Source organism: Limulus polyphemus, unplaced genomic scaffold (assembly GCF_000517525.1).
Source record: "Limulus polyphemus unplaced genomic scaffold, Limulus_polyphemus-2.1.2 Scaffold669, whole genome shotgun sequence".
NCBI classification, from domain to species: domain Eukaryota; kingdom Metazoa; phylum Arthropoda; class Merostomata; order Xiphosura; family Limulidae; genus Limulus; species Limulus polyphemus.
Genome location: NW_013666279.1, coordinates 32,058 through 58,204, shown reverse-complemented (window position 1 = coordinate 58,204; position 26,147 = coordinate 32,058). Strand labels below are relative to the sequence as shown.

The 26,147-nt window shown below is 30.0% G+C and overlaps 1 protein-coding gene across 1 annotated transcript in view; it reads left to right on the top strand.

The window, feature by feature from the left end:
- Positions 1–25,403, top strand: part of LOC106459856 (vinexin-like) — a 29,898-nt gene extending 4,495 nt beyond the window's left edge. The window contains exons 2-16 of the mRNA XM_022386411.1: positions 1,026–1,198; positions 4,365–4,593; positions 7,680–7,855; positions 8,119–8,194; positions 9,287–9,319; positions 9,809–9,862; positions 11,301–11,409; positions 12,283–12,403; positions 14,191–14,237; positions 17,337–17,476; positions 20,491–20,570; positions 21,010–21,089; positions 21,900–22,034; positions 23,502–23,616; positions 25,271–25,403. Coding sequence (XP_022242119.1) covers positions 1,193–1,198; positions 4,365–4,593; positions 7,680–7,855; positions 8,119–8,194; positions 9,287–9,319; positions 9,809–9,862; positions 11,301–11,409; positions 12,283–12,403; positions 14,191–14,237; positions 17,337–17,476; positions 20,491–20,570; positions 21,010–21,089; positions 21,900–22,034; positions 23,502–23,616; positions 25,271–25,327 — 1,458 coding nt within the window. The 5' untranslated portion in view covers positions 1,026–1,192 and the 3' untranslated portion in view covers positions 25,328–25,403. The remainder of the gene's footprint in view (positions 1–1,025; positions 1,199–4,364; positions 4,594–7,679; positions 7,856–8,118; positions 8,195–9,286; positions 9,320–9,808; positions 9,863–11,300; positions 11,410–12,282; positions 12,404–14,190; positions 14,238–17,336; positions 17,477–20,490; positions 20,571–21,009; positions 21,090–21,899; positions 22,035–23,501; positions 23,617–25,270) is intronic.
- Positions 25,404–26,147: the final 744 nt, after the last annotated feature.

The window sequence follows — 26,147 nt, the reverse complement described above, 5'->3', positions numbered from 1 at the left end:
CGTGCACAGTTTCATTTCAAAATTGCTTCGATGTAAACTCAAATTACAAATATTTTTCAAACGACACGTTTTTACTCACTTTGATGAGATTTTCCAACCAGGGATTAATTGTTTGTTTGTTTTTAGTTAAGCAAAAAGCTACACAGTGGGCTATCTGTGCTCTTCCCACCACGAGTATCGAAATCCGGTTTCTAGCTATGTAAGTCCGTAGACATGCCGCTATGCCACTGGGGTGCCCAGGCATTAATAATCTGAGCTAACGTTAAAGAAACCCACACATTTGAGGAGCTAGCTCCAGTTCGAATCAATCTTATCTAGTTCCAGGGTAAACCAAAGATATCTAACATTCTACTGGATGTAGAAAATTGGACCTAGTATTTGTTTAACGCTTTGCAGTTCTATTTTAATTGAACTAAAAATAATTTTTGTTGTCTTTCAACATTTGCAGTGCATACTGGAAGGATTTGCACATTTTGATAAAAATGTTAGAAAAAAACGACCTTTATACTAATTTAAACTAACCCTGATGAAGCCGCAAAGGCGAAGCGTTGGTTAAAATATAAAGTTATTTTATAATTATCAGAAGTGGTATAAAGGTCGTTATTTTCTAACCTTATTATCAAAACCAAAAAATAAGTTATTCTAAATTATAATCTAAACAGGCAGGTACAGACTGGCCTAATGAGACACCGTGAAAAATAACGTGTGTGTGCGTGTACACATTTTTTATTAAATCAGAAGTAAACTAGAACTTGCTATGACTATTACTTACCTGTACTCACAATTTTGGGGTCTCTGAACATTTGATATTATTGATGATATTTCCGTTTTGTTGTTGTAGTTTTCCTTTCATAACTATTCAATTGGCTTATTTCGTTAGTTATTCCTCATAAAAACCATTCTAAGTTTTAAATTTATTATAGAAGTTAGTTTTGCATTTCTTTTCTGTTTTAACGTCTAGTTTGAAATAAATAAATTAAATCGTTTGTTTTAACAATATTAATATAATCGTTTTGGTAAAATAGTCTGGAAACCCGGACAATCGTCTATTACTGTGGAAACTGGTGGATTTGAACACAAGGCACGAGATCAAGAAAAACTCACAGAGGATATCAAGCCATCCTCACAACTGCCATTTACAAGTATCAAGTTAGACTTTGATGAAGATGTTAAACAAACTAGAAATCCTAAAATGGAGGTACACATTCACTGTTTTAATGTGCTTTTACTTTATTTTATGAATGAGATTACTTTAAACCAGTTTTTTCAATTTATGTAGAAAAAAAAAGTTTAACACTAGTCGTTGAATGGTGATGCTGCATTAGTACTAATACTAGTTATATTAATAATATTCATTAGGCCTATTTCCATACCGTCACTATTACTGAAAATTGCTTTCAATAAACATCATTAATTAATTTACCTGATTAAATAAAAAAAATTGTATTTCACCGAATGTAAAGTGATTTAGAAAACAAATTGCAGTTATATACCCAAAGACAATGGCAGGTTGTTGTACATTTAGGTAGTAGAGTATTACTATTATATAACTGAGTAGTAAAAAGTAAAATGGAATATATTACTACTTACCTTTAAAAGTTAAATTATCTAAACTGTTTCATATGTTAGTACTATTATTATTAATCATTGAAAACCTACACGATTTTCTTTTAATTACTCAAGTTTTCCATTATCATATTCAAACTCAAAGTTCAAGACGACCCATAGAGTTCTTCTGTAAATGAGCGTAATGTATTACTGGTAAAAGCAGTCACCACTATTTACTATGATAAAGACCGTAGCATGGAGCACAAAGGGTCCATAAAATTTAAAACCTTTTTTTTCTTTTGTATTAAAATTATTGAAGTAAAAATACCCTTTTAAAACTAAGAAAAGACAGTAGATCAAATTATTCTAAAATGATAGTGTAGCAATTTATGAATTAACTTTAAAGCTTTTATTGTAAATGTAATTTTATTAGATTTATGCATGCATATTAATGAAAAGATATTTGTTTAATATTTTTATGGCACTTAACATGTTTCATACTTTTTTCCCATGATTTGAGCAGTATCGTTGCGCATGCGCAATCGGAAGTGAACTGCTTTCAAAGAGGAATTAACAGATGATGAAAACAATACAAAGTTTAATTACTTGTAGACGTTTCCTGATAAACTGATGGGCCAATGTTGACAAGATATGTGTAACGGAATACTGAAAACCGCCATTTTACTTAAGTAATATAATCAACACTTGCAAACAGATGACGTATTCTTAATGATTTTTTTTTTCAATATCGTCTTTACTTGCGGTTGAAAGATAAAATGTTCTAACGTTTTACCGTTTACACATTGCTATGGGTGTTTCACTTTCCCTCAGTGACATCAGACCTTTAGGCGTAATTGACCTATGGGGTTTCGAGTCTGTTTTGAAGAAAATCAATCTTTATCATATATATATGTAATTAGACCTACTTTCGAAACCAATAATCTAAAAACGTATAAATGCATAATTTTTACTTTTAGCATTTGGTTCACTGCATGATACGAACAAAATGAATAACATGTAGTTGTATTTGTGCCTATCAAAACTTGTAAGTATGCGTACTTATATCAATAAAATTATAAAAACAGTAGTCATGAATATTATTGAACCATAAACATTTTGTTTATTATATAAATTATACAGTGTATATGAATTACTATATAAAAGGTCATTGAGCGTTGAAAAATACAGGCAGGTTTTAGGCTTCAAGTATAGCAACTGGAACTGTCTGTTAAATGTGTATTGATAATCAATCAATACAAAGTATAGTTTTGTGAAAATAACAATAATGCGTCAAGGAATTGAGTGCTCAATTTCATAGCTTCGGAGCCCTGCCAAGATTTGTCAGACATGGGAAGTCACCATCAGGTAAAGATCCGGTATTCAAAAGTTATCTTCCATTTTTTTTAGTCTTTCTTAAATAAATGAAGCACTAGTTATTTGAAACTATGTACATTATTACTGAATTGGATATGCATATATTTCCAATAGCAAACATGCAACTCGACTTCCCTTAAATGAAGCAGAAAGAGGGAAAACCTGTGTCCAATATAAAAATCAGTAACATTAAAACTGTTTTTAAAAATGCATATCTTATTAATTTATTTTATTTCTATCTGTACTACACTATTAACATTTTGTACTTTTACAATACATTGCACACGTTAAGGGCATATTTACAGAACTCTCATCTTCCAACTTCACTACATGTGCTAGGGTCATGTCATAGTACTATACCAAGGACACACACACACATACAGCTGCCAGGCTCGACACCACTGTAAATTTGAAGAAAAGTAGACCACTATATAATGTATTATTTTCATAATTAGGAAACTGGTGTTTTTAAAACACAAAAATCAATAACATGTACATAGATCTGTCAGTTGCATAAATACATGATCTCCTTTGTACCTTGAATATTAATTTAGGTTATTCTTCCTTTCCTTACATATTTTTGCTGAAATTGTTTTGGCAGATATCATGTTTGTGCAATGAAAATTCACAAACAGTTGTTATATAATATTTTGTGTTGCCATCTAGTGACCAGAAATAAAACTTATTTATGAAACATGGAAATAATATACGCTTATAAACTGAACTCACTGCTAATAATGTCGATAATGGCAATTAGGTGCTTAAATAAGGTTATAACTCAACTTGAGCAGTTATTTATAACCATCATAGAGTAATCCCTATATACTAATAACCACTAAAGTGCTTAAGATATATACACACTAGAAATTCAAATAAATATTTCTAATGATACCCTCACTGCAAAGCACCACAGAGCAGGGCTTATTGGTTTACTCCTGTCCATCTGTTTGTCCCATTCTTACCAATAGAATATCTCAAGGTTGGATGAATGGATTTTGACCAAACTTATAAAACAGTTACTACAGAAAAAGGTCTAGTATGTGGTTGGCTTTTGAAGGTCAATGTTGGAACATTACTGGTATGTATAAAAGCTTTCCCAACCTTGTGAACATGACATTTCATTACAGTATCAATAGATATTGTCTACACTACACACAAAGTTCTAGACCAATTTAATTTCTGAAAGTCGTGGTTCAAGGGAGAAGTGATAAGGGCACTGGTATATAGAAAATCCACCCCAGTCTTGTGGAAAAGTATTACATTATCAAGTTGGGAACTTAAAAATGCAGTATGATATTAGTGGGAGCATATATGTTTCATAAACACGGTTTTGCACTTGTTTCTATTCTGTATTTATGAAAGAGTTGAAAACATCATATTTTATATATATCATCTCTCATTGTTGAAAAATATTTTAATATATTGTTTTACTGATTTTATAGGATATGCAACAAAAATCCCTCATACCAGAAGGTACTTCTGCATGGAAGACTTCCCAAAACTCCCCAAATTCAACTTTGATTAGCACTGTTTATTCAAAACTCCCTGAAGATTCAAAACCAAACAGGGAAAATGATATAAGAAATTCTTCAAATTTATTAAAGTCATTGACGAATGAATGTGAACCTTCCTCTGAGAACCTAGTAGACTCCTTATGTTATAAACAAAGAGGTAAAATGAAATTTTCATCTCATGATTAAAACCTGGAACATGTGTTATAATAATGAATTAAATTACAAGAAACCTTATATAAAAATAATATTTATGTTTCTAGAGAATAAATTATTTTATATGATTGAAAGAATTGAAATAATAGGTTTTAACTTAGTGGTCGTACTAGAAGAAACCTAAAGAATATTTTAATATCATTACTTCAAACTTTTTTCAGATTGTTTTTTATAATACTTTGTACATATACCATGAGAGGATTATAAAGGAGGATTACTGAACTAATTACCATTGAAATGAATGTGTTCACAATAGCTAGAGTATCAGACAAACTTTGAAGTTATAGATTCTGGAGATGTAGGTATTTAATGAATTACTGTGTTGATATAGATGAAAGATTGTTCTAAAAATGTTTAACAAAACACAAAATTGTGTATTGGTTTACTGATGACTTGAATTTGTTTAAGATTATATGAAAATTATGCATAAATAAGACATTTTGAATGTTAAAAATTTAGGTTAGACATTCAGGAAGAATAACTTTTGTCATAAAGAATCAAAAAAACTTTTAAAGTAAATCTGTTCTCACAATCTAAACTTGGATATATGAAAAAACTTACCTGCAGATTAAAATATTGTTGGGAAATATCTCTAGTAAAAATATTTGAAGCCAAATATTCTATCAAACAGAGAATTAAGTTAGATCTGTATTTCCAAAAAGCTGCTTAATTTTTAAGTGATAACTTACTTATATTTTGAGCACTTTTGAGTGACTATATGTAAAAGGTACTTTTTGTTGGTAATTGCAATAAAGATTACTGTTAAAATCTAATTAGTTACTATTTATCATGTGTATTTTGGTTTTAAGGATTAAGAACAGTTAATAATTCATGAAATTCAAAACAGTTTTCTTCTACATATTTATAAAAGATTATGGCTAGTAGATTAAGATCTATGTACACTAAAGATTCAGATAAATATTTTTGATTATGCCCCCAATGTGAAACATTGCAGATCAGGGCATATTGATTTACCCCTGTCCATCCATTGTTCATCTGTCTGTCCCAATCTTGTAGACATGGGTTTCTCAAGATTTGACGTACTGAGTTTGACCAAACTTATAAAAGAAGTACTACATACAATGTATTAACTTTTGAAGGTCAAAAGTGCACTGGTACACAGAAAATCTACCTCAATCTTGTGGACAGGTACTAAATCATCTAATTGGGTTACTTAAAAATACAGTATAATATTAATGGGGGCATATTTCTTCTATTTTTATTTATTAAAGAGGTGAAAACATTATATTCTTTCTATATATAATGATTTAATATATTTTTAACAACTTATTTTTAGATGTTCTATGAACTTGACAGCATAACAACTGTAATACAGTTTGTCATTATAATTGACCTTTCATAAGAGAGGATTACTGTGATTGGACGATTTGGAATAAATCTGCTTGTAAATGAATGGTTCATAACTGTATTATTTGTATATTGTGATAATATTTGATTGGTTATTTTACTTGTGTCACATGAACTATTTGCAATATATATATATATCAAGAATCTATGATCTAAAACTGTCATATTTTGCACACTTTTTACGATAAGTTAAATAAATGTATATTTTGTTAAGTTTATTTTGTTAATAACTTAAATATTAATGACAGGCCTTGTTTTTCTGTAAAATACAGTAATATGCTAATTTTCTTTTATGGTAGACAATCGAGATAATTTTCCTTTAGAAGGAACATAACATCAGAAAACAACTTAAATTACACAACAACTTTTACTTCAGTTTTGAAATTTTTAGCTCATCATTAATTTACTGAAAGGTACTTAGCAAACCAAGTCAGGACTTTCACTCCTCTATTTCTTATTTTCATACTTCTGCTATATTACATCCTATAATTTGAGATCCTTATTACTTCCCCTACATTTGTATCATAAGATTACTGGAAATGATGAATGCTTTCATGCTGCACCATTTTTATACATCCGTCAATGAAAATCGAAACCAATTAGCCTTCCCTCATTTCATATTTCTATAACACTTTTTAATAGGTATGTGTATACATTGAGCACAGGGGAAAAAGATGCAACAACTGCATGTTATCAATTTAATTATCGAAACCAATTAGCCTTCCCTCATTTCATATTTCTATAACACTTTTTAATAGGTATGTGTATACATTGAGCACAGGGGAAAAAGGATGCAACAACTGCATGTTATCAATTTAATATCAGCTACATAAGTTGAACCACTTTTAAAAACCTCATATTATTTTTGTAAAACGTCATATTTCTTGTACAGGTAGAATGCCTGCATAGTAAATGAAAAATAACAATGATTCCACATTTCACTTACTATTGCCAAGATGGATTCTCCATTAAAAATAAACTATGAAATAACTACTTCCTAACAGTTTCATGGAAGAATGTTTCTAGAGTCAATATTACTGTTCATTAACAAACTGAGAGAACATCATTCATTAACCAATATTATGAAAGCAGGCCATATATTAAAAGTAAATTATAAATCAACTGTTTCTTAAGAAATTCATGAGCTGAACTACCTAATCAGACTTTGTAAACTATGTACAGACATTTATGAAATGATATTTTCTAAAAATGTCATTGATCTAAATGCAATTTTTTTTTCAATATCATTTGTATTTTTCTCTTTTTTTTTCCCCTTTTGGTAACTTAAAATAAAGATCATTAGATAATTATTTTCTGTTTTATTGTGTTTCAAACAACAGAAAGAAAGCTTAGAAGAAATACAGTAAAAATATATTAGAAATGTTGATTTTTATATTTGATTCTACTTCCTATAAAAATAAAATAACATGGCTTACCCGTATTGCATTATTCAGAGTTCAGGAGTTTTCGTTTCATAATTTTGTCCTTTATTGTTTGATACAAAAGAAGGGTTGATCTATCAGAGATGCATTAGTGATGGATAAGAATATTTAATTTCTTGATTTGATTGTGTTTCTTATGGGAGAAAAAAGGCTTTGTAGAGGTGCAGTGAACGCAACACTGTATTTCTTTATATTGTTTAAGTTACTTTTGTTTCTACAGAAGAAGATCTTCCAAGCAATGTAGTGTTTATGGTGGAAGAAGACAAATTAAATACTGATGGTTATTTTGCAATGCCAGTTCAAGATGTCACCTCAAATACAGCAAATATCAAAGCTCCATCAAAATATACATTTATTGGTCCTTTAGAAGAAGGAATTCCAGTTGGACTTCGAACAGTAAGTAAACAGTTGGATGATCATATTTTAGTTTTTATAAACCTTCTGGATCTCTTGTCATTCATAACTTATGTAGATAATGCCATTTACATCCTGTTAATTAGCTAACTTAATGAAACTAATATGTTACACATTTAATATAATAATTAGTATTTTCATATAGTGTTTCCTTAGCTAGATGTAACTTTATACCTGAGATTTTTCTTCCTTTAATATATATTTGAAAATTTCTGATGTTAATCTTACTTGTTTTGGGTTTTTAGAATGTGAAAAACGAACATGCTAGTGACTGGTACAAATCTATGTTCCGATCACTGCACAGACCTGATGAACCAAACAGTAAGTTACAGAAGCACTTACCCTGTCAATAGAATAATTTCATATTGTGATAGAATAAATCAGGAGATAATTATAGTATTTTGGCACTTGTGAATAAAGTTAAAATCATAAATAATATTCAACGTTAAACTAGTACACAATTAAAAACATTTTATTTAGGCCTATCTGTGGCCTTCAAAAGGTTGACGACTCTACATGTTTCGACGTTACAACGAAATCCTGAGGATGAAGTTGTAATGTCGAAACATGTAAAGTCGTCAACTTTTTGAAGGCCACAGATAGCCCTAAATAAAATGTTTTTGATTGTGTACCAGTTTAACGTTGAATATTATTTATGACTTTAAATCAGGAGATATTGAAATATTGTACATGCATTCACTGGGTCTCAAAAATATGTCTCTAAAACTGTTGCTCATTCAAAAACAGCTGCAAAAGAATATTTTCCAATGGTTTAGAATTATTTATCACTTAAACCTCAAATATAGATAGTAATTGTGCTCATTATGCATATTTACAATTAGGTATTCTTTAGTGACTTGGGGGAAAAAAGTTCAATGTTTAGTAGTATATTCTTAAGTGACACTGCATTGGATACCATTTTATTTGGTATAGCTTTGTTGAAATAAGAATTTATGATTTGAATTTATAAAGTAAATGTTCGACAGATAAATATCTAAACAAAGATTTAAAAATAGAGTAAACTGTAATATTTCAATTAATTTTTATTTTCTCAAGCCACAATTTCTCTCCTGTAAGACTGTGATCTTAAGTTTTAATAAATTTATCCTAACTAAATGAAAAAAACATTAGAAAACACAATTACTTGTTCAAAAGCAAAACAAAGGTGAATTTTAATTACTTTTTTTTATCCCAACATCTTATTTTTTTAAAGGTTAAGGAAGAATAATTTCTTGTGATTTAGTAGTGAACTGAAGAAGATAATGTTGTTGTTTTTTGGTGGTATGGGAATATACCAAGGGTTTCTATCTTTCTGTAGTGTTATTATTGTTTCTAACTTTATTCTTTGTTTTGAATATGTGTAGGTTTTCACATAAAACATGGTCACATTCAAAACGTTGTTCTATATTTCAGGGGATGATTATGTGACTCTGAAATACAAGAAAGGTAAAAGTTCAATACTTTTATAATATCTGTTTGTGTATATAGTATAAAAACACAGTAGAACTGAGTCTTAAAACTTCATACTTATAGATGAGAGTAAACTTTTTGTAATAAGAAACCTGTTAAATATAAAAACAAGTTTTCCTTCCTCAATAAGAAACCTGTTAAATGTAAAAACAAGTTTCCTTTCTCAATAAGTTACTTGTTTCTGTCTTTTTACCTGCATTCATATATTCTCAAAATAATTATAGTATGTTTAAACTTAAAATTAGTTTTTGTTAGTTTCTATAAAAATAAGTTTGGATGAAAAGTTTTTTATGTTTACAGATACATCACATGCTAAAAATGAACATTACTGTCTGAGACTTTAACTTTTTTATTATTACAATTTTTTTGTAATTGTTCTCATTGTTATAATTATAAATAAACACTAAATTAAATTATTTGCATAGCTGTACATATGTTTCAGGAAATTCTTGTAATGTATTCCAGGTCAAGTCTCCCCTGTGGGTGGTTATATGTCTGAGCCTGAGTTTAACAGAGATGGTAAATACCTAACTGACTTTTTTTTTTCATTCACAGAAATAAAATAATTACATACAGTTAGACAGCATGTCAGATTCAGTACATTAGGAAAGTACATACAGTTATTCAGCATGTCAGATGCAATACATTAGGGAAGTACAGATACAACCTTAATCTTCTCACATCTCTAGAAATAAAATAATTACATACAGTTACACAGTATGTCAGATGCTGTACATTAGAAAAGTACAGAAACAACCTTAAGTCTTTTCACACCATATCAGATGCAATACAGTAGAAAAGTAGAGAAGAATAAAAGTCTATCAAAGACAAAATTGAACTAAGGACACTCTAAAATTATAAAAATTTACTGTAGTTTTTACTGCAAACTGATGTGTACATATTCTGTCCATTCTCATTTTTAACTTTTATATGATATTTGATTCATATGTTCTATTTGATCTTAATGCATGTTAATCCTATATTAGTTTTTCTTTGTTTTAACTATCCATACACACATCGTTAAAAGCTGGTGACCTACAAATTACCACATTACATTAAATCCGTTAATTCTGCCACTTTTTAAAATCAGTCACAAGCCTACATTATATTAACCAACATTTAAAGTTAGTTGAAGTATTTATTTTTGCCAGTTATGTTGCATAATTTATCATTATAAGCTTATGGTTAAAATGTTTATAATTCATAATGGAATAGTTTAATCCAAATTAAATAAAAGCAGTTTATTTCCCTGGTTTACAACACATGTAGAGCATACATCAAGACCAGTAAATTTATATACTGAATGTGGCATGGACTTGTGGTTAAGGCCCTTGACTTGCAATCTTCAGATCAGGGGTTCAAATCCCCATCACAAAACATGCTTGCCCTTTCAGCCATGAAGGTGTTACAATGTTGTGGTCAATCCCACTATTCGTTGGTAAAGGACTACTAAATTTGGCATTAGATGGTGTTGATCAGTTGTCTTTCCTCTAGTCTATCACTACTAAATTATGGACTGCTAGCACAGACAGCCCTCAAGTAGTTTTGTGTGAAATCCAAAACAAACAAAGAATATACTGAACAATGATGTGAAATTAAACTTACTTTACATTGTCATCATTAAGAATTTGTGCAAATGAAAAAAAAAAATATTGATATTGTGGCTTGTAATCCCGTTAGAGTCTTTAACTTTAGTTTCTACCAGTATGTATGCTAAAATATTTTCAGAATAAATAACTTAAGGTAAGTTTTTAGTAAAGCTTATCAATAAACCAAGTAAGTTTTTAGTAAAACTTATCAATTTCTATCTATTTTTCTAAAGGTTTCTAAAGGCAACTAAGTAGAAAAAAAAAATTGGCAAGTTCAAAAACTTTTAGTAACTATTTATAAAATACATACTGGACAGTCTACAATTATTTTTGGAAAAAATCTTTTTTTTTTTTTTATCTCAATTCAGATGGATATTCTCATCACTCCAGTTATGCCACACCATATTATCAGCTGTATCCAGATAAAGAAGCCAACCAAGAATCAAGACATCGCACACTTCAGCGTAGTATTTACCAGTATGTTTGTGATTGTTTTTTATTAACTGTTGAGGTGTTGGTTTAGTATATTGTTTAATGCTGTAACATTAAAGTTCAAATTTGGATTTTATAGCATGTAATAACATCAATAATTGGTATGAGTGTTTATAAATATTGAATCAAATTATATAACTTACATATACCTTTGTAAAACTTATAGAAATGTTGTGAATTTAGTGAAAATGTTTTGGCAATTTGGGGGGGGGGGTATAGGTTTTCCACAATCTACATTCCCCACAAGAGAAACAGGAGTTTAATATACCTAAAGACTACAAAGAGATATTAGTTGAATGTGTGTTATTGATACAAATATTATATTGCAAGAAATCTTTGCTTATTGAGGTCATTTTGTCCCATACAAATAGTGTGATACACTTCAAGTCAGCTGGTTGTCATAGCTTGGATTTCCAGCCAAATTAGTATAGTACACACACGACAGTTTTAGGGTGATTCAGTTTTTCTAGTGTAACCCTTCTTTAAAGCTGTATACAGAAGAGAATTGAAAAATCAAATCTAAAGTATTGAATATCATTAAATTCATATTAGAACAAAACAAAGGTTTAATACCACTGAATAGGGGTATGTGTTTTACTTTAAAATTAATCAGTTATCTGAAAATATCTTTTTTGCCAGGAATTGAAATTATAAGTATTATAAACTAAATGTTAGACTTGTTGCTATTATTTTACACATGAGCAATTCAGTTCTGGTTGGTTTGATTTGCTGTGTCATGGACATTACCGTTACTTCTGTTTGAGTGAAAAGCAGTATATGACAATGAGTGAACACTAAATGACTTATTCATACTTTGGAAAGCTTGCCATGATACTGATATCATTTTTTGACTTTCAGATCTAATTCGTGTATTACCCCTCCACCAAAAACTTCTACAGAAGTGTACAGAAATCAGCCACGAAGTATAGCAGAATATGAACCTGGTCATTCATCTTTAGCCGAAAAAGAAGCCAAGTTGGTAAGAAAACAAAAATACTTGACAGGATTCTCTTCTTTTATGATGATAAAAGTATATGTTAGTGAAGCATTACTCTTAATGACATTGATATACATTACTTGTCTTGTGAACCAGAAAATATAAGTTTTCAAAATGTATGAACTTAGCAGTTATTACGGTATTGTTTTTTTTATTAAAATTCTATAATCATTTCTTTTCGTGTTTTTAATATTGTGTATTTATAGCTTGCTTTTATGTTAATAGATGTATTAAATTTTAGAGATAAAAATGAAAAAATTATAAGGTAATACTACACTGTGTGTTTTCTTATAGCAAAGCCACATTGGACTATCTGCTGTGTCCACCAAGGGGAATCAAACCCCTAATCTTAGCATTGTAAATCCAAACAATTACCACTGTCCCAGTGGGGTACAATACTACACTGATAGCAAGAAGTTGCAATTAGTAAATATGTAAATAAGTAGTTAAAAGTCATATTTGAGTAAGGAAGCACATTACGCTAATATAATAATAGGTAGGCAAACAATCGTTATTTGCCTACCTATTATTAGTTAAAAGCCATACTTGAGTAAGGAAGCACATTACGCTAATATAATAATAGGTAGGCAAACAATTGTTATTTGCCTACCTATTATTAGTTAAAAGCCATACTTGAGTAAGGAAGCACATTACGCTAATATAATAATAGGTAGGCAAACAATCGTTATTTGCCTACCTATTATTAGTTAAAAGCCATACTTGAGTAAGGAAGCACATTACGCTAATATAATAATAGGTAGGCAAACAATCGTATTATTAGTTAAAAGCCAATGAAAGAGTTAAAGACTCATATGTACAGAAATGAAATGCTGTATTGGTTTGAGGAAGAGATACTTCTTATACTGCGAAGAATGGTATAATGATAGTTACTTTGATTTAGTTACTTTTGTTTGCCTACCTATTATTAGTTAAAAGCCAATGAGAGCGTTAAAGACTCATATGTACAGAAATGAAATGCTGTATTGGTTTGATGAAGAGATACTTCTTATACTGCGAAGAATGGTATAATGATAGTTACTTTGATTTAGCAACACATGTTCTTATCCGTAATCTTATAGTTACTTGTAGTACTAACAAAGATGATGTGTATGTAATCTTAATGATCTAACTAACTTTCAATGTGTTATTTAGATTTGTGATGTGTTCTAATGTACATTTAGTCATACTGATCATGCCTTTAAAAATGTTATTTTATTTTAGAAACCTTTCCTTTTTGGTTCAAAGATACTGTAGCACCTGTCTAGGGTAAATTTTATAACTGATTTGTAAATTTTTTTGCATTCAAACTTAAGATTATGGGTGGGTTTAATATTAAAATAGTTCAGTTTAAAATATTTATTTGAATTTAAATTTGTTGTTTGTTTGCTGCAAACATATCTATGTGTCCAGTTTGTTGTTTTAAGGCTTGCACATCCAAATAGTAATTGATATCAAAGAGTGTGTAGATTCTCTGTTGTTGTTATTTGTAGAAATTTATTAAACTTTTTCTTATGCTAATAGGTTTTTCATTGCCAAGTACTTAAAATATACATGTTCAAAACATAAGTTATATAAAAAAAAGAAGATAAAACCGTTACTATACCAGCGAAAACAAAACTTAAATCTGCTTATTCCTTTAACAAAATAGTGCAATAGTTAGATTTTTGTTCCTTTGTTATTTATATATACTGTACTAGTGTATACACTTTATGTGACACAACATTAAATCTTCAAGTGATTAATGTTGAATTATAATTTTTTTTTCCTAGAATGAAAACCAATATTTATCCGCACATGACAAGTCCCGATCTTTTAAGTAAGTGATAATGTATTGTATAAGCCAGGAAGGTATTATCTTAAACCATGTCATAAAATACCACAATGCTAAAAAGTGAACAATAATTCACTGAAATGACACCTCTACTTTGTAAGTTGTTTATGTTTGATGTTGAAATTCTAGCTTCGAAAATAGTTTTGGTTAAATCCATTATATGGTCAAGATAAGCTGAGGATGCATTTCTTGTGTGGTGCTATAGCAAGAAAATTCTAACAGGTTTTAAGAGACATGTTGGTTCAACCAGCCCTGTAATTGTAGTTCACTTTAAAGGTTGAATAAGAGGATTGTTACAGTTTTTTATATATTTCTGTTAAAAGGGAGAATGGTTTTCTTTCTACAGAGGCATGTAAAAAATTGTTCTCTGTTGCCATGGCACTGCAGAGGAGATCATATCTACCTTTGTCATAAAAGAAAAGTCTTCTTTCTCAACTTTTGTGTATAGAACTATGAATATTTGTACTCATCAAAACGATTTAGTGTCAAAATTAAATTTTTGAAACATATGTAGCTATTGGTAGAAGTTTTGATCCAAATGTTATACACACAACTTATGTATTGTAATTAAAAGTGTCTCAATGTACTAAGTTAAACGTAGATAATAATAAGGATATATTAGCTGTATGTGTTTAGTCGGTTTCTAAACCAATAGGAATTATTTTTAAAAAATATACAGATTGTCAAGTAACCTTTTCTTTTTGTTTTAAGTTAAGTACTTTTATCAGTGGAGTAAAAGGAAACAGTTACAGTAGGGCGTGAAGATAAATGTGGTATTTATAAAAAGCTAAATAATTGTGGCTTAATTTATATTGGACAGATATTTAGGAACATAAAACTGCAATAGAGAAACAAAAACTTAAGGAATTTAATTTAGCTTAACGTGACAAACTTCGCTCATTTTATTAATTGGGAAAATGTTAAAATTATTCATCAGATTGATAATGAGGATGAAATAAATATTAGAAAGTCATTAGAAAGTCTTGAAAATAAAAAGTATCATTTTGAATAAGGACTCTGGTCCAGATATTATAGAAATAGTCCTTGGAAATCAATCTTGTAATGTTGTTGTCACTAAAGGTAGTCAAAGTTTTGTATGATAATTTATGCTGTGTTGTATCTATGTATTATGAAATTATATACGATTTTTCTTTTACTGTTAACTCATGGCTTATCCTGATGATAAAGGGGTAGAATACTGCCATAACACGTAAGGCTGTCACATGAGGATGGTGCTATTTTAATACATCATTGTATACTTTTTAATATTAGAGTGTTTTTAGTTAATCTAACTAAGCACAAGTAACATATTTAATCTTATGAATTTATAGAATGAGTAAAACATTAGGGATACTATCTATGACAAAAATATAAGTATTTGAATTATTATTCTAAAATGTGTAAATGAAATTTCTATAATAAATTTATACTTTACATACTTCTGAAACATAAATAAAATGTACTGTTATAGGGTCTAATTTATATAAAATTAATTACAGAAGTTTTATTGTTCCCTATTCTTTCTTGCCCTAGACTTTTCTATTTTAGAATTACTTATTTTAATGTAATTTTGTGTATATTTTCCTTGAAGGTATGCATAAATAAAAGTTTTTCAATTTTTTTTCAGTTAAAAGTAGAACACTTTTTGAGTTTTTACTTCTCATTATGTTTCTTTTAGTATTAAAGCTGTGGCATGAAATAAAATAAATACTTTTTTTATGGACACGGGTCTTAATAAAAACACCTTTTATTTCTTACTGCTAGAGCTCATACAACTAAACTACCTTGATTAGAACTGCCTGTGAACCACCAACCTCAGATGAAACAAAGTTAAACTATTTTAGATAACAAATACACAAACTTATCTAAGTGTGTGAAGCATGAGAATGAAACTACTAATAAACACTGCTATACTATGATCAAACTAGTTATATTTTGAAATAATTAAAACTAGCTAAAGTAATAAAAAAAAGCCAAAAGTACAAAGAAATGAATGAAACTAAAAATTAGGTAAATCATAACGTTAATAAAAAAACAAGAGGGAATCCTCAATAGCTGTGGTATTGGAAATTCTTTAGTATTAGAGTAAATTAATCTATAAGACCTTTGTTTCTCTTTTTATTAGCTATATTTCTATGCATCAGCAATACCAAGCTGGGGCGTGTGTGTGTGTCTCCGAATTTGATTTTATTACTCATCATGATCTCTACCAGCCTACCCTCAAATTGAAATTCTTTTAGGCAGGGTTAGAATAAATTAATCTTGGGCATGGTCAAATATATCAATCAAAAGGGTTTGACTTCCTGAGTCCAAAACTGTAATTAGAGCTCAAATCGGTCAAGAGATGATGAAGCTATGAGCTAAAATTTTTGTACTTGAAAAACAACAACTCAGAGCTGTTCTATGGACTGCTCAGCCACAGCTAAAACAAATTATTCAATTAGAAGTACATTAATAAAAGTGAGACATTTTTTCAGCTTCAGGTTTTTACTATAACTGAAATAATAAATAACTAGCAATTTAATCGACATAATTATATTAGAAATTGGGAAAATTAGATTTTTTGATAAGCCCTATTGATTATCCAAAAAAACTTATTTTATACATATCATAGAATAAAAACATTCAATATGGTATTTACTCAAAAAACACATTGTATTTTTACAGTGCAATTTTTTCAGTAATAGCATAAGAAGCTATAACGTGTTAATAATATCATAATTATTAAGATACTGATATTTCATTCAAATCTGTTAGATGTACTTTATCTATGATAAATATTATGACTGCTATGTTTTCAACTCTTAAATAATTTGGCAAAAAACTAAACCAAGCCCTAAGGCATCTCACTGTACTTCAATCTTTTTTAGGATTTTGTAATCCTGTGTCCTGTTTTTTTCACTTAGATAAAGAATGATGAATATATTTTGCAGGTTAAAAGTGTAACAGTAGAGTATCTTATTAAACATCACTAAAACTGTCTTATATTTGTATAAATGAGAAAAATAAAAGAACATTTAAGTCATAATGTTATTTAGTTCAATTATAGAGTTATATATTTTACTTAAATATATATTTCTGTAGATTTTACAAGGATGGCTATGAAAGTGATTCTACACTAGTAACAAAAACTCGAGGATATCCTACTAAGAGCCCAAGACAACAGAGAAACTGGTGTAACGATTCCCAGCAACAGGCTTTGACCAGAGAAAAATGCAAAGGTAGTTAGTATAATGGGATTTACTTACTTTGCTTTAAACATCATTAGTTTATTCATACAAATATTTGTAGAAGTATATTAGATCATCGGTATCACTACTTAAAGTAAATTGTTGACTTTAGTTTATTTTTGGATTGATATGTACAATTGAAAACATTTATTAATCTGTTTCTGATAGCTCCTATAACTTTTAAACAACTACTTTTATGAATATGACCACTTTAGATGTACGTAATAAATGTGACGATTTTTTAACATTGAAAACTGGTGCTGCTTTAGCATTATAGTAAATCATATCAGTTATCTTAGATTGTGCTTTTTATAGGAAGAATATTTTCTACATAGAATGAAATATGCTTCATTTTAAGCCCTTTATCCATATAATTCATTTTAATTATTTTCACTGTTTTAATTACCTCTATTTTGTGTGTAGATTTCAGTATAAAAATATGGGATACCTTAGTCTTAAATAAATATATGCAAATGACTTGGAAGATAACTAAAGTTTGAAAAAATGCAAGTAAATGTTTGTTAGTTTTTAATTTTGCGCAAAGCTATACAAGGGCTATCTGCGCTAGCCGTCCCTAATTTAGCAGTGTAAGACTAGAGGGAAGGCAGCTAGTCATCACCACCCACCGTCAACTCTTGGGCTACTCTTTTACCAACAAATAGTGGGATTGACCGTCACTTTATAACGCCCCATGGCTGAAAGGGCGAGCATGTTTGGTGTGACGGGGATTCGAACCTGCGACCCTCAGATTGTGAGTCGAGTGCCTTAACCACCTGACCATGCCGGGCTGCAAGTAAAAATTAGTTGTTAAGATAACAAGTTAATTGATTGGGCTTACAATAATTAATTTCACTACAAATCTTACTTTATTTCAGTCATTATAGTAGGCTTGTAAATTTCTAAAATAATTAACTGATACAAATTAAAGTTGAAGGAGATAGGAAATGAATAAACAGAAAAAAAACTTAACACTATATATTTTAATATGTAAATAAATTTATTTGAGGGGATCTTACTGTGTACTTTTTTGAATATCAGCTATTTTAAATCGTAACTGTGTTCCATGAGGTTTGTGAATTCAACAGCCTATATGAATTACTCTTTGAAAAATATTTCACAGCATATTTGCATATATGTATTTGCCAAATAACAACATTATCTCCAAAATATGTCGTGTTTGCATTATACTGACATATCCACGGTTTTTATGATCATGCTGTTCTATATCACATTCATTAATTGTATTTTTTCACAGCTTAACTTTGAATTAGATCTATCGTTTTATATCAATATAAACCAACTATCTGATTATTTGGCAGCAAATTTAGTTACTTTGTAGTGTTTCTGTTTATTACTTGCAATATTATATTTTATACTACTTGTAGCTCCCCAATGGTTCAGCAGTACGTCTGAGGGCTTAGAATGCTAAATATCAGGTTTTGATACTCAGCATAGATAGCCCATTGTGTAATTTTGTGTTTAATAACGTACATACAATGATTATTTATAGTAATTTTGCTTTCTAATAACATACTTTTCTGAAACATAATTTTTCATTATGCGTGTGTGTCTATATATAAAGTTTTTGAAAGTAAAATATTTGCATTTACAGAATAGTGACTGCCTTGATTTCACAATAAATTATTGTTTTAAATGTACAGTCAGACATGTACAGTATTTTAAATATTAATAATTATGGATAAAATGAGGAAAAAACCTATGGTATAAAAAGCAAATGATATGGGAATATCACTACTTTATTGTTTGAAAATGAACTGCACCAGTTATAATCATGTATTGATAACATACTCTCTGATTGGTTGTAATTCAACCATTCAGAAAGTGCCACACCAATATAAAGCCTATAAAAGCACAAATAGCCATACTATTGCCCAATAGTAGTGTGAATCCAGCCTTGGTTCCCAAGACTAAAATAAGTCTGGTCAAAGATACTCCAAGCAAATAAACTGTGGCAAGTCTCCATGCTTCTGAAGAGCACTGAAACTAGCATTGTTAATAACAGAAGTAGTTGAGGTAGAAAACTAAAAGTGATGTTAAGTATCTCTGGTAAGTTTCTTATGGAGCAAACAGTGATTTGGTATGGATCTTGGGAATGACTATACTGTGAATACAGGGGTGTATGTTACATCAAGAATAATACATAAGATACGCATTAGCACAAAGTGGTCTCAATGGATGTGTAGCTGCTCAAAAATATTTGCTGAAAAAAGTAACCAAACAAAAGGGTTAAGATGGATATTGGACCACAAAGAGTGGAATGAGCAAAGCTGGTGATGTGTGTTCTTTACAGCTAAATCTAGATTTGAATTGTTGGGCAACCACTAAAGGTAGTTTGTTTGATGGCAGAGAGGAAAATAGTGTCATAGTTCAATGTACAATATTTACAGTGATTCATAGAACACATCTCACTGGGGAGGAGGAATGGGTCATCTTCCAGCAGGACAAAAGTCCTAAGCATACAACAAATGTGGTGAAAGATACCTTGATGATGAAGAGACCAATGGAACATTTAGAACCAAGGCTTGGCCTGTGCAGAGTCCTGATATGAACATTCTTGAGATTGTACATATGAAGTTGAGTTGTGAAGAGTAATACAGGACATCTTGAACAATATTTCATAATAACACATTGATAAACTATATGGCAACATGCTCTGTATGTATAAACAGAGGGTTCAGATACAAAATAATAGTGAATTGTACAACTTCTTCACTCTTGTTTTCTATTTTCTGTGATAATGTTTTGTATTTACTTTTGTTTGTCTATTGCTCCTGTGTTTTCATAATTATTTCTATTACCATATTTAGTAAATGCCTTTTAGATTCACCAGCTAAAGATTACTAACACATGTTAACAATGTTTTAAATATGGTTTTGATGATATACTTAAATATTTAATGTTTTTGAGGTAAATACGCCATATGACTAGTATTTAGATACATGAAGTTTATCCATTTCTCATGCTTCATACCTTAATTTACTGAATAGTTTCTCCACATGCATCCCAAGAGGGCTCTGTGATGGGACGGCCATACAAGCCAGTTAGGATCACATTTAAAGATGATGAGGTAATTTACATTTAGGTTTAAGTTAAAGAAAATTATATACATTTGCTTTATTCTTGTGTATGCAGACAAAAAAAAATGTTTTATCATAAACATGTACAGCATTTTACTTTAAAAAATACTGGGGGCACACTACCATGTTTTGCACATTGGCAAGCTAGAACCAAAGAACTGAAGCTTTGTAACAGTTAAAAGTACAATTTTTTTTTACACATAAGAAGAGGGATGCAGTTTCTAGAATATCAAATGAATTTTCAGTTTATTGTTAGAACCTTTTTTAGAAAAATTTATGTAAAACGTGGTTCACAATTTGAAATTATGCATATTTCAGCGGGTGTTATTTGTTGCACATTACAGCCCAAAAATTTCTATAAACCTCAAATTTCATTTGGCATCTTAGTGACTTAATTTAAGTACTCACATGTGGGATTTTTCTTTATAGCTAAAAAAGCATCAAGAAGAAGAGAAACACAGAAAAAACTTAAAAGAATTACAGATGAGAAGGCATACAGATAATTTCATGTAGGTTATAAAACATTTTTATATCAGCTGTTTTCAGAATTTTGCTGCTTATGTCAGTCAGTAAATTATTGAATTTAGGATGGAAATATCCTTAAGTTTTTTATAATTCTTGTGAATAAATCGTGTTTCTTTCTTCAAAAGTACATCTACGAAACCAAAAATATCACTCGCTTATACTTTTCCACAAAATTATTGTTTATTCACTGGTTCTTACCCTAATTAAATATGGTTTGAATTTGTTGCAAAAATAGAGATTACTATGTTATATATTTCTACAGTTTGTTGACAATTTAGAATTTTATCTCTCATACTCGGCTTCATAAGGTTTAAAACAACCATATCCATACTAATCTAAATTGCACTTTTTTAATAACAACAATTTCAGATCATATTTTCAAACTCCTTATATTTTTGTCTGAAAATTCTACCAGGTTAAAAACACTGTTACAGCACTACAATTCACAAAACACAATTACGAAAGTATTTGTGAGTAGTTGGTTTAGTCTTCCAGCTGAGAACTCATAAGCAACTAATTCAAATGAAAACCAAAAAATACATCATTTTCTTAACTTAAAAAGGCGTTTCAGATCTAGTTATTGTCTTGTAGCTGTGAAATACACATCATATGTTTTAAATTACAGTTTCTTTATATCCTGAATAAAAATGTAGTTATTTTTTAAAAAGGGCAGAAATTTCACGATTTAACAAACAAACGTTCTGCTAGATTTTTTTGTGCATAATACATTGATTTAGATATTATATACATTAAGAATTATAATTAATATATCATTCCTATTTATTATATTTCAGGCCATCACAGAAATCCCCCATACCCTTAGATCGATATGACAATCCTTATGAACCCCAAGCCACAACCCTTCCAAAACCTCTTGAGGCTCATACTATGGCAAAAGTATTGTACGCTTTCACAGCTCAAACTCCACGGTAAGGTTATCTTCTTTTTTTTCTTTTCATCTCTGTTCCCCTCATCTTCTGTGGCAGCCCTGCACTATAGTGTAAACATCAAAGCTGCTGACTACTATACTATATGACACTAATCAGAGTTGAAATTGTATTCTATAATCCAAAGTGCCAGGATATTGTTGCATTCCAAAAATAAATGGGGGGGGGGGTATAGGTTTTCCACAATCTACATTCCCCACAAGAGAAACAGGAGTTTAAAATACCTAAAGACTACATAGAGATCTTAGTTGAAAGTGTGTTATTGATACAAATATTATATTGCAAGAAATCTTTGCTTATTGAGGTCATTTTGTCCCATACAAATAGTGTGATACACTTCAAGTCAGCTGGTTGTCATAGCTTGGATTTCCAGCCAAATCAGTATGTAACAGTTTACTGTTCTATTGTGCTCCATGAACCTCTTGAGCAAAAGTGTAAAATTTTATGCAGTGCAATATTTGACCTGAATGTGTTGGTCAATCAAGGCAAACAATGCAACCATATGCACTTCCTACATGCTAGATGAATACTGAGGAAATAAAGCTGTGTTCTGCATATCTCTTCGTACATATCAATCTGTAGTGTAAATATTTGTGCATAAAATATTATTCAGAGTCTTGTGAACTACTAATCAATGCTCTTGTTTTAGAATGAGCTAGTGATTGCTGGTGCTGACTACCAAGTTAGATGTTACAACTGATTATTTCTCATCTATGTCAGTTTGCTCTTGTTTTAGAATGAGCTAGTGATTGCTGGTGCTGACTACCAAGTTAGATGTTACTACTGATTATTTCTAATCTATGTCAGTTTGCTCTTGTTTTAGAATGAGCTAGTGATTGCCGGTGCTGACTACCAAGTTAGATGTTACAACTGATTATTTCTAATCTATGTCAGTTTGCTCTTGTTTTAGAATGACCTAGTGATTGCCGGTGCTGACTACCAAGTTAGATGTTACAACTGATTATTTCTAATCTATGTCAGTTTGCTCTTGTTTTAGAATGACCTAGTGATTGCTGGTGCTGACTACCAAGTTAGATGTTACAACTGATTATTTCTAATCTATGTCAGTTTTTCTCAGTTTCCACAAACAACTTAATTATTAAATACTTACTTCCAACAGCTATAATGGAGAGAGAGAATTTTCTGTTTCCTTTACAGATGCTCAGAGTTTGTTTTTCATTAATGTATATTATAATGCTTTCAGTTAACAATCCTAATGATTAGAAAATCAATTTCTATTAAAAAGTGTGATATCATTAGTAGAATGTTCAGCTCTAACTTAAGAGTTAGGATACATGGATCACCCCCCTCAATTAAAACATTTAATATCATCACTTGTAATAAATGTTTATTCAATAAATCAGTACACATTTTTCAGTGATGTCACCGCTATAAAACAATCATGTACGACAACACATTAACTTTGTGTGCGTTTTTCTGTCATCACAGAGAGTTGTCCCTGGACAAAGGAGATATTGTCTATATACACAAAGAAATTGACAAGAACTGGTATCAAGGTGAACATCATGGAAGGACTGGTATTTTTCCCATTAAATATGTAGAGGTAAGACCACCTGAAACAGCTAGGCCATCTTTAAATCAGTTGTCAATATTTTCTTTTAATAATCTGTAAGCATACAAGCTACCTTAGAATATGCTTCTAACTGGATCTGTTGTAATAGTAAAATCTCAGAATAGAGCACTTAAAGTTTCCTAGTAACATATTTCTGGTCAAATATATTCACTGTTTTACTTGTGATTCATATATATATACATTTCAACACAGAATATACGATACAATTAAAAACAAATAAAACCTTAAAAGTAATCAAAAAGGGTTAATTGATAATTATCTAACAGTCAGTCGAGTTATCTGAAATTGGCTCGAAAATTTTAATATATGATTATTACAGACATGTTTAAATGAAGTTTTCCTCATGAGTAAGTGAATATCAGACAACTTTTTTTATTTGGGTTTCATATAAGTTATATAAATTGACTATCATGTTTCATAAAATTCACTCAGCTACATAAAAACTATTATTAATTCCCTGATAATTGTACTAGGTATATATAAAAGAAATTTAAAGTTTTGTCAGATAAATTCAGAAGAGACGAAATTAAGAAATGTATTAAATTTCTATGAAAGTTAAATACAAGTGTTATACAAGTGAAAAATCATTGAAGAGTCAGTTTTATCTATATTCTAGAATGCTGCTTCTTAGTAAGGCAGAGTTCTCTACAGTTACTCTAGTGTATTGATAAGATATTAGCAGAATTCTCTACAGTTACTCTAGTGTATTGATACAATATTAGCAGAGTTCACTACAGTTACTCTAGTGTATTGACACATCAATACACTAGAGTAACTGTAGAGAACTCTGCTAATATTTGTCAATACACTAGAGTAACTGTAGTGAACTCTGCTAATATTGTTTATATTAGCAGAGTTCTCTACAGTTACTCTTGTGTATTGACACAATATTAGCAGAGTTCACTACAATTACTCTAATGTATTGACACAATATAAGCAGAGTTCTCTACAATTGCTCTAGTGCAGTGGTCGGCAACCTATGACCCACGGGTCACCAAGTGACCTGCAGCAATGAATTGGCTGACCCACCAAAATTTGTTTTCACTGTTGCAACCCGTGTGGGCACAATCATTGCTCAGTTCAAATTTCTCGTCTATGTGAGAAGAACAAAGATATTAAAGGAAAGAGTCACTGCTAAAGAAAATTTTAAGATCAATTTTAAGGGAAAATGTTCCAGCTGGTTGAACTATTAATTTTGTTTGTTCTATGTAAATAAACTTACATATTTAAATATATGTACCTGTAGTAAGAATTATATGACTATCACTTACCCAACGCACTGCTAAGTTAAAAAAAATAATAATAACTGACCTGCGATCAAAAAAGGTTGCCAACCACTGCTCTAGTGTATTGATATGATATTAGCAGGATTCACTATAGTCACTCTAGTGTATTAATACAATATTAGCAGGTGCACCCATCACTTTAAAATATATAAAGATAAGTCCATGTTAAGTATTAGTATTATAGTCAATTTTTATGCACTTAATTTGTTTTTAACTTATTATACTGTTATTATGTGGCCCTGCTGAGAAAAATTTAACTAAATTTGTCATAAGAAGTCTCTAATTCTTCAGAGTGTTAGTTTTAAGGTTTATATAAGAATTACTAATATATCAAGCAGATATATTTTTGTATTTCAGATTATTTCTTCAGAAAATGCACTTCTTCATCCTCGTAAAGCTACAGAAGGTGAGGCAAGAGCAAAGTATAATTTTCATGCTCAGACTTCAGTGGAACTCTCATTATTCAAGGTAAAGTGTTGAGATCAGTGTAAGAATGTAATATACTTTATTTAATGAAAACCTTTGCTTTAGACTCATTTTTCAAATCAATTTTACAACTTATAATGAATCCTGATCTTCTCCATTGGGACAGTGGTAAGTTTATGGACTTACAATGCTAAAATCCAGGTTTAGATTCCCCCACTGTGGATACAGCAGACAGCCCAATGTGGCTTTACTCTAAAACAAACAAACATGAATCCTCACCGTAAAAGCTTAGTGCTTCTTAGTACTAATTAATAGCATCTAAACAATTAAATTTAAATTAGTTTCTAAGTGATAGTTTGAAAAAGAAATTGTTAAGAGTTCAAATTAAAAAGTGCTTAACTACTTATAGCAGCCATAATATCTCATCAAGTGAGTAGCATCACTGCTAAAAACACTTTTAATTCTAATCATGAAAACATCTCATGAGGTTTGGTAGTCAAGTCATTTATTTGTACAAGTTTGTTCTTACCTAATCAGGATTTAGCAATACCCTGAAAATTTAGATTTGCAACTAACACACTAGGTTTGCTCTACATGCAGTGATTTGGAAACATTTAATTATTTACCATACTTACATGTATATATCATACATTAATTACACTCCTCTACAGTTGGGCATGGCCTCATGGTTAGTGTACCAGGCTGTATATATCATAAGTTCTAAAGTTCAAGTCCACAATTACTACTCAACATGCACCACACTTCACCTGTAGGTGAGTTATAAAAGTA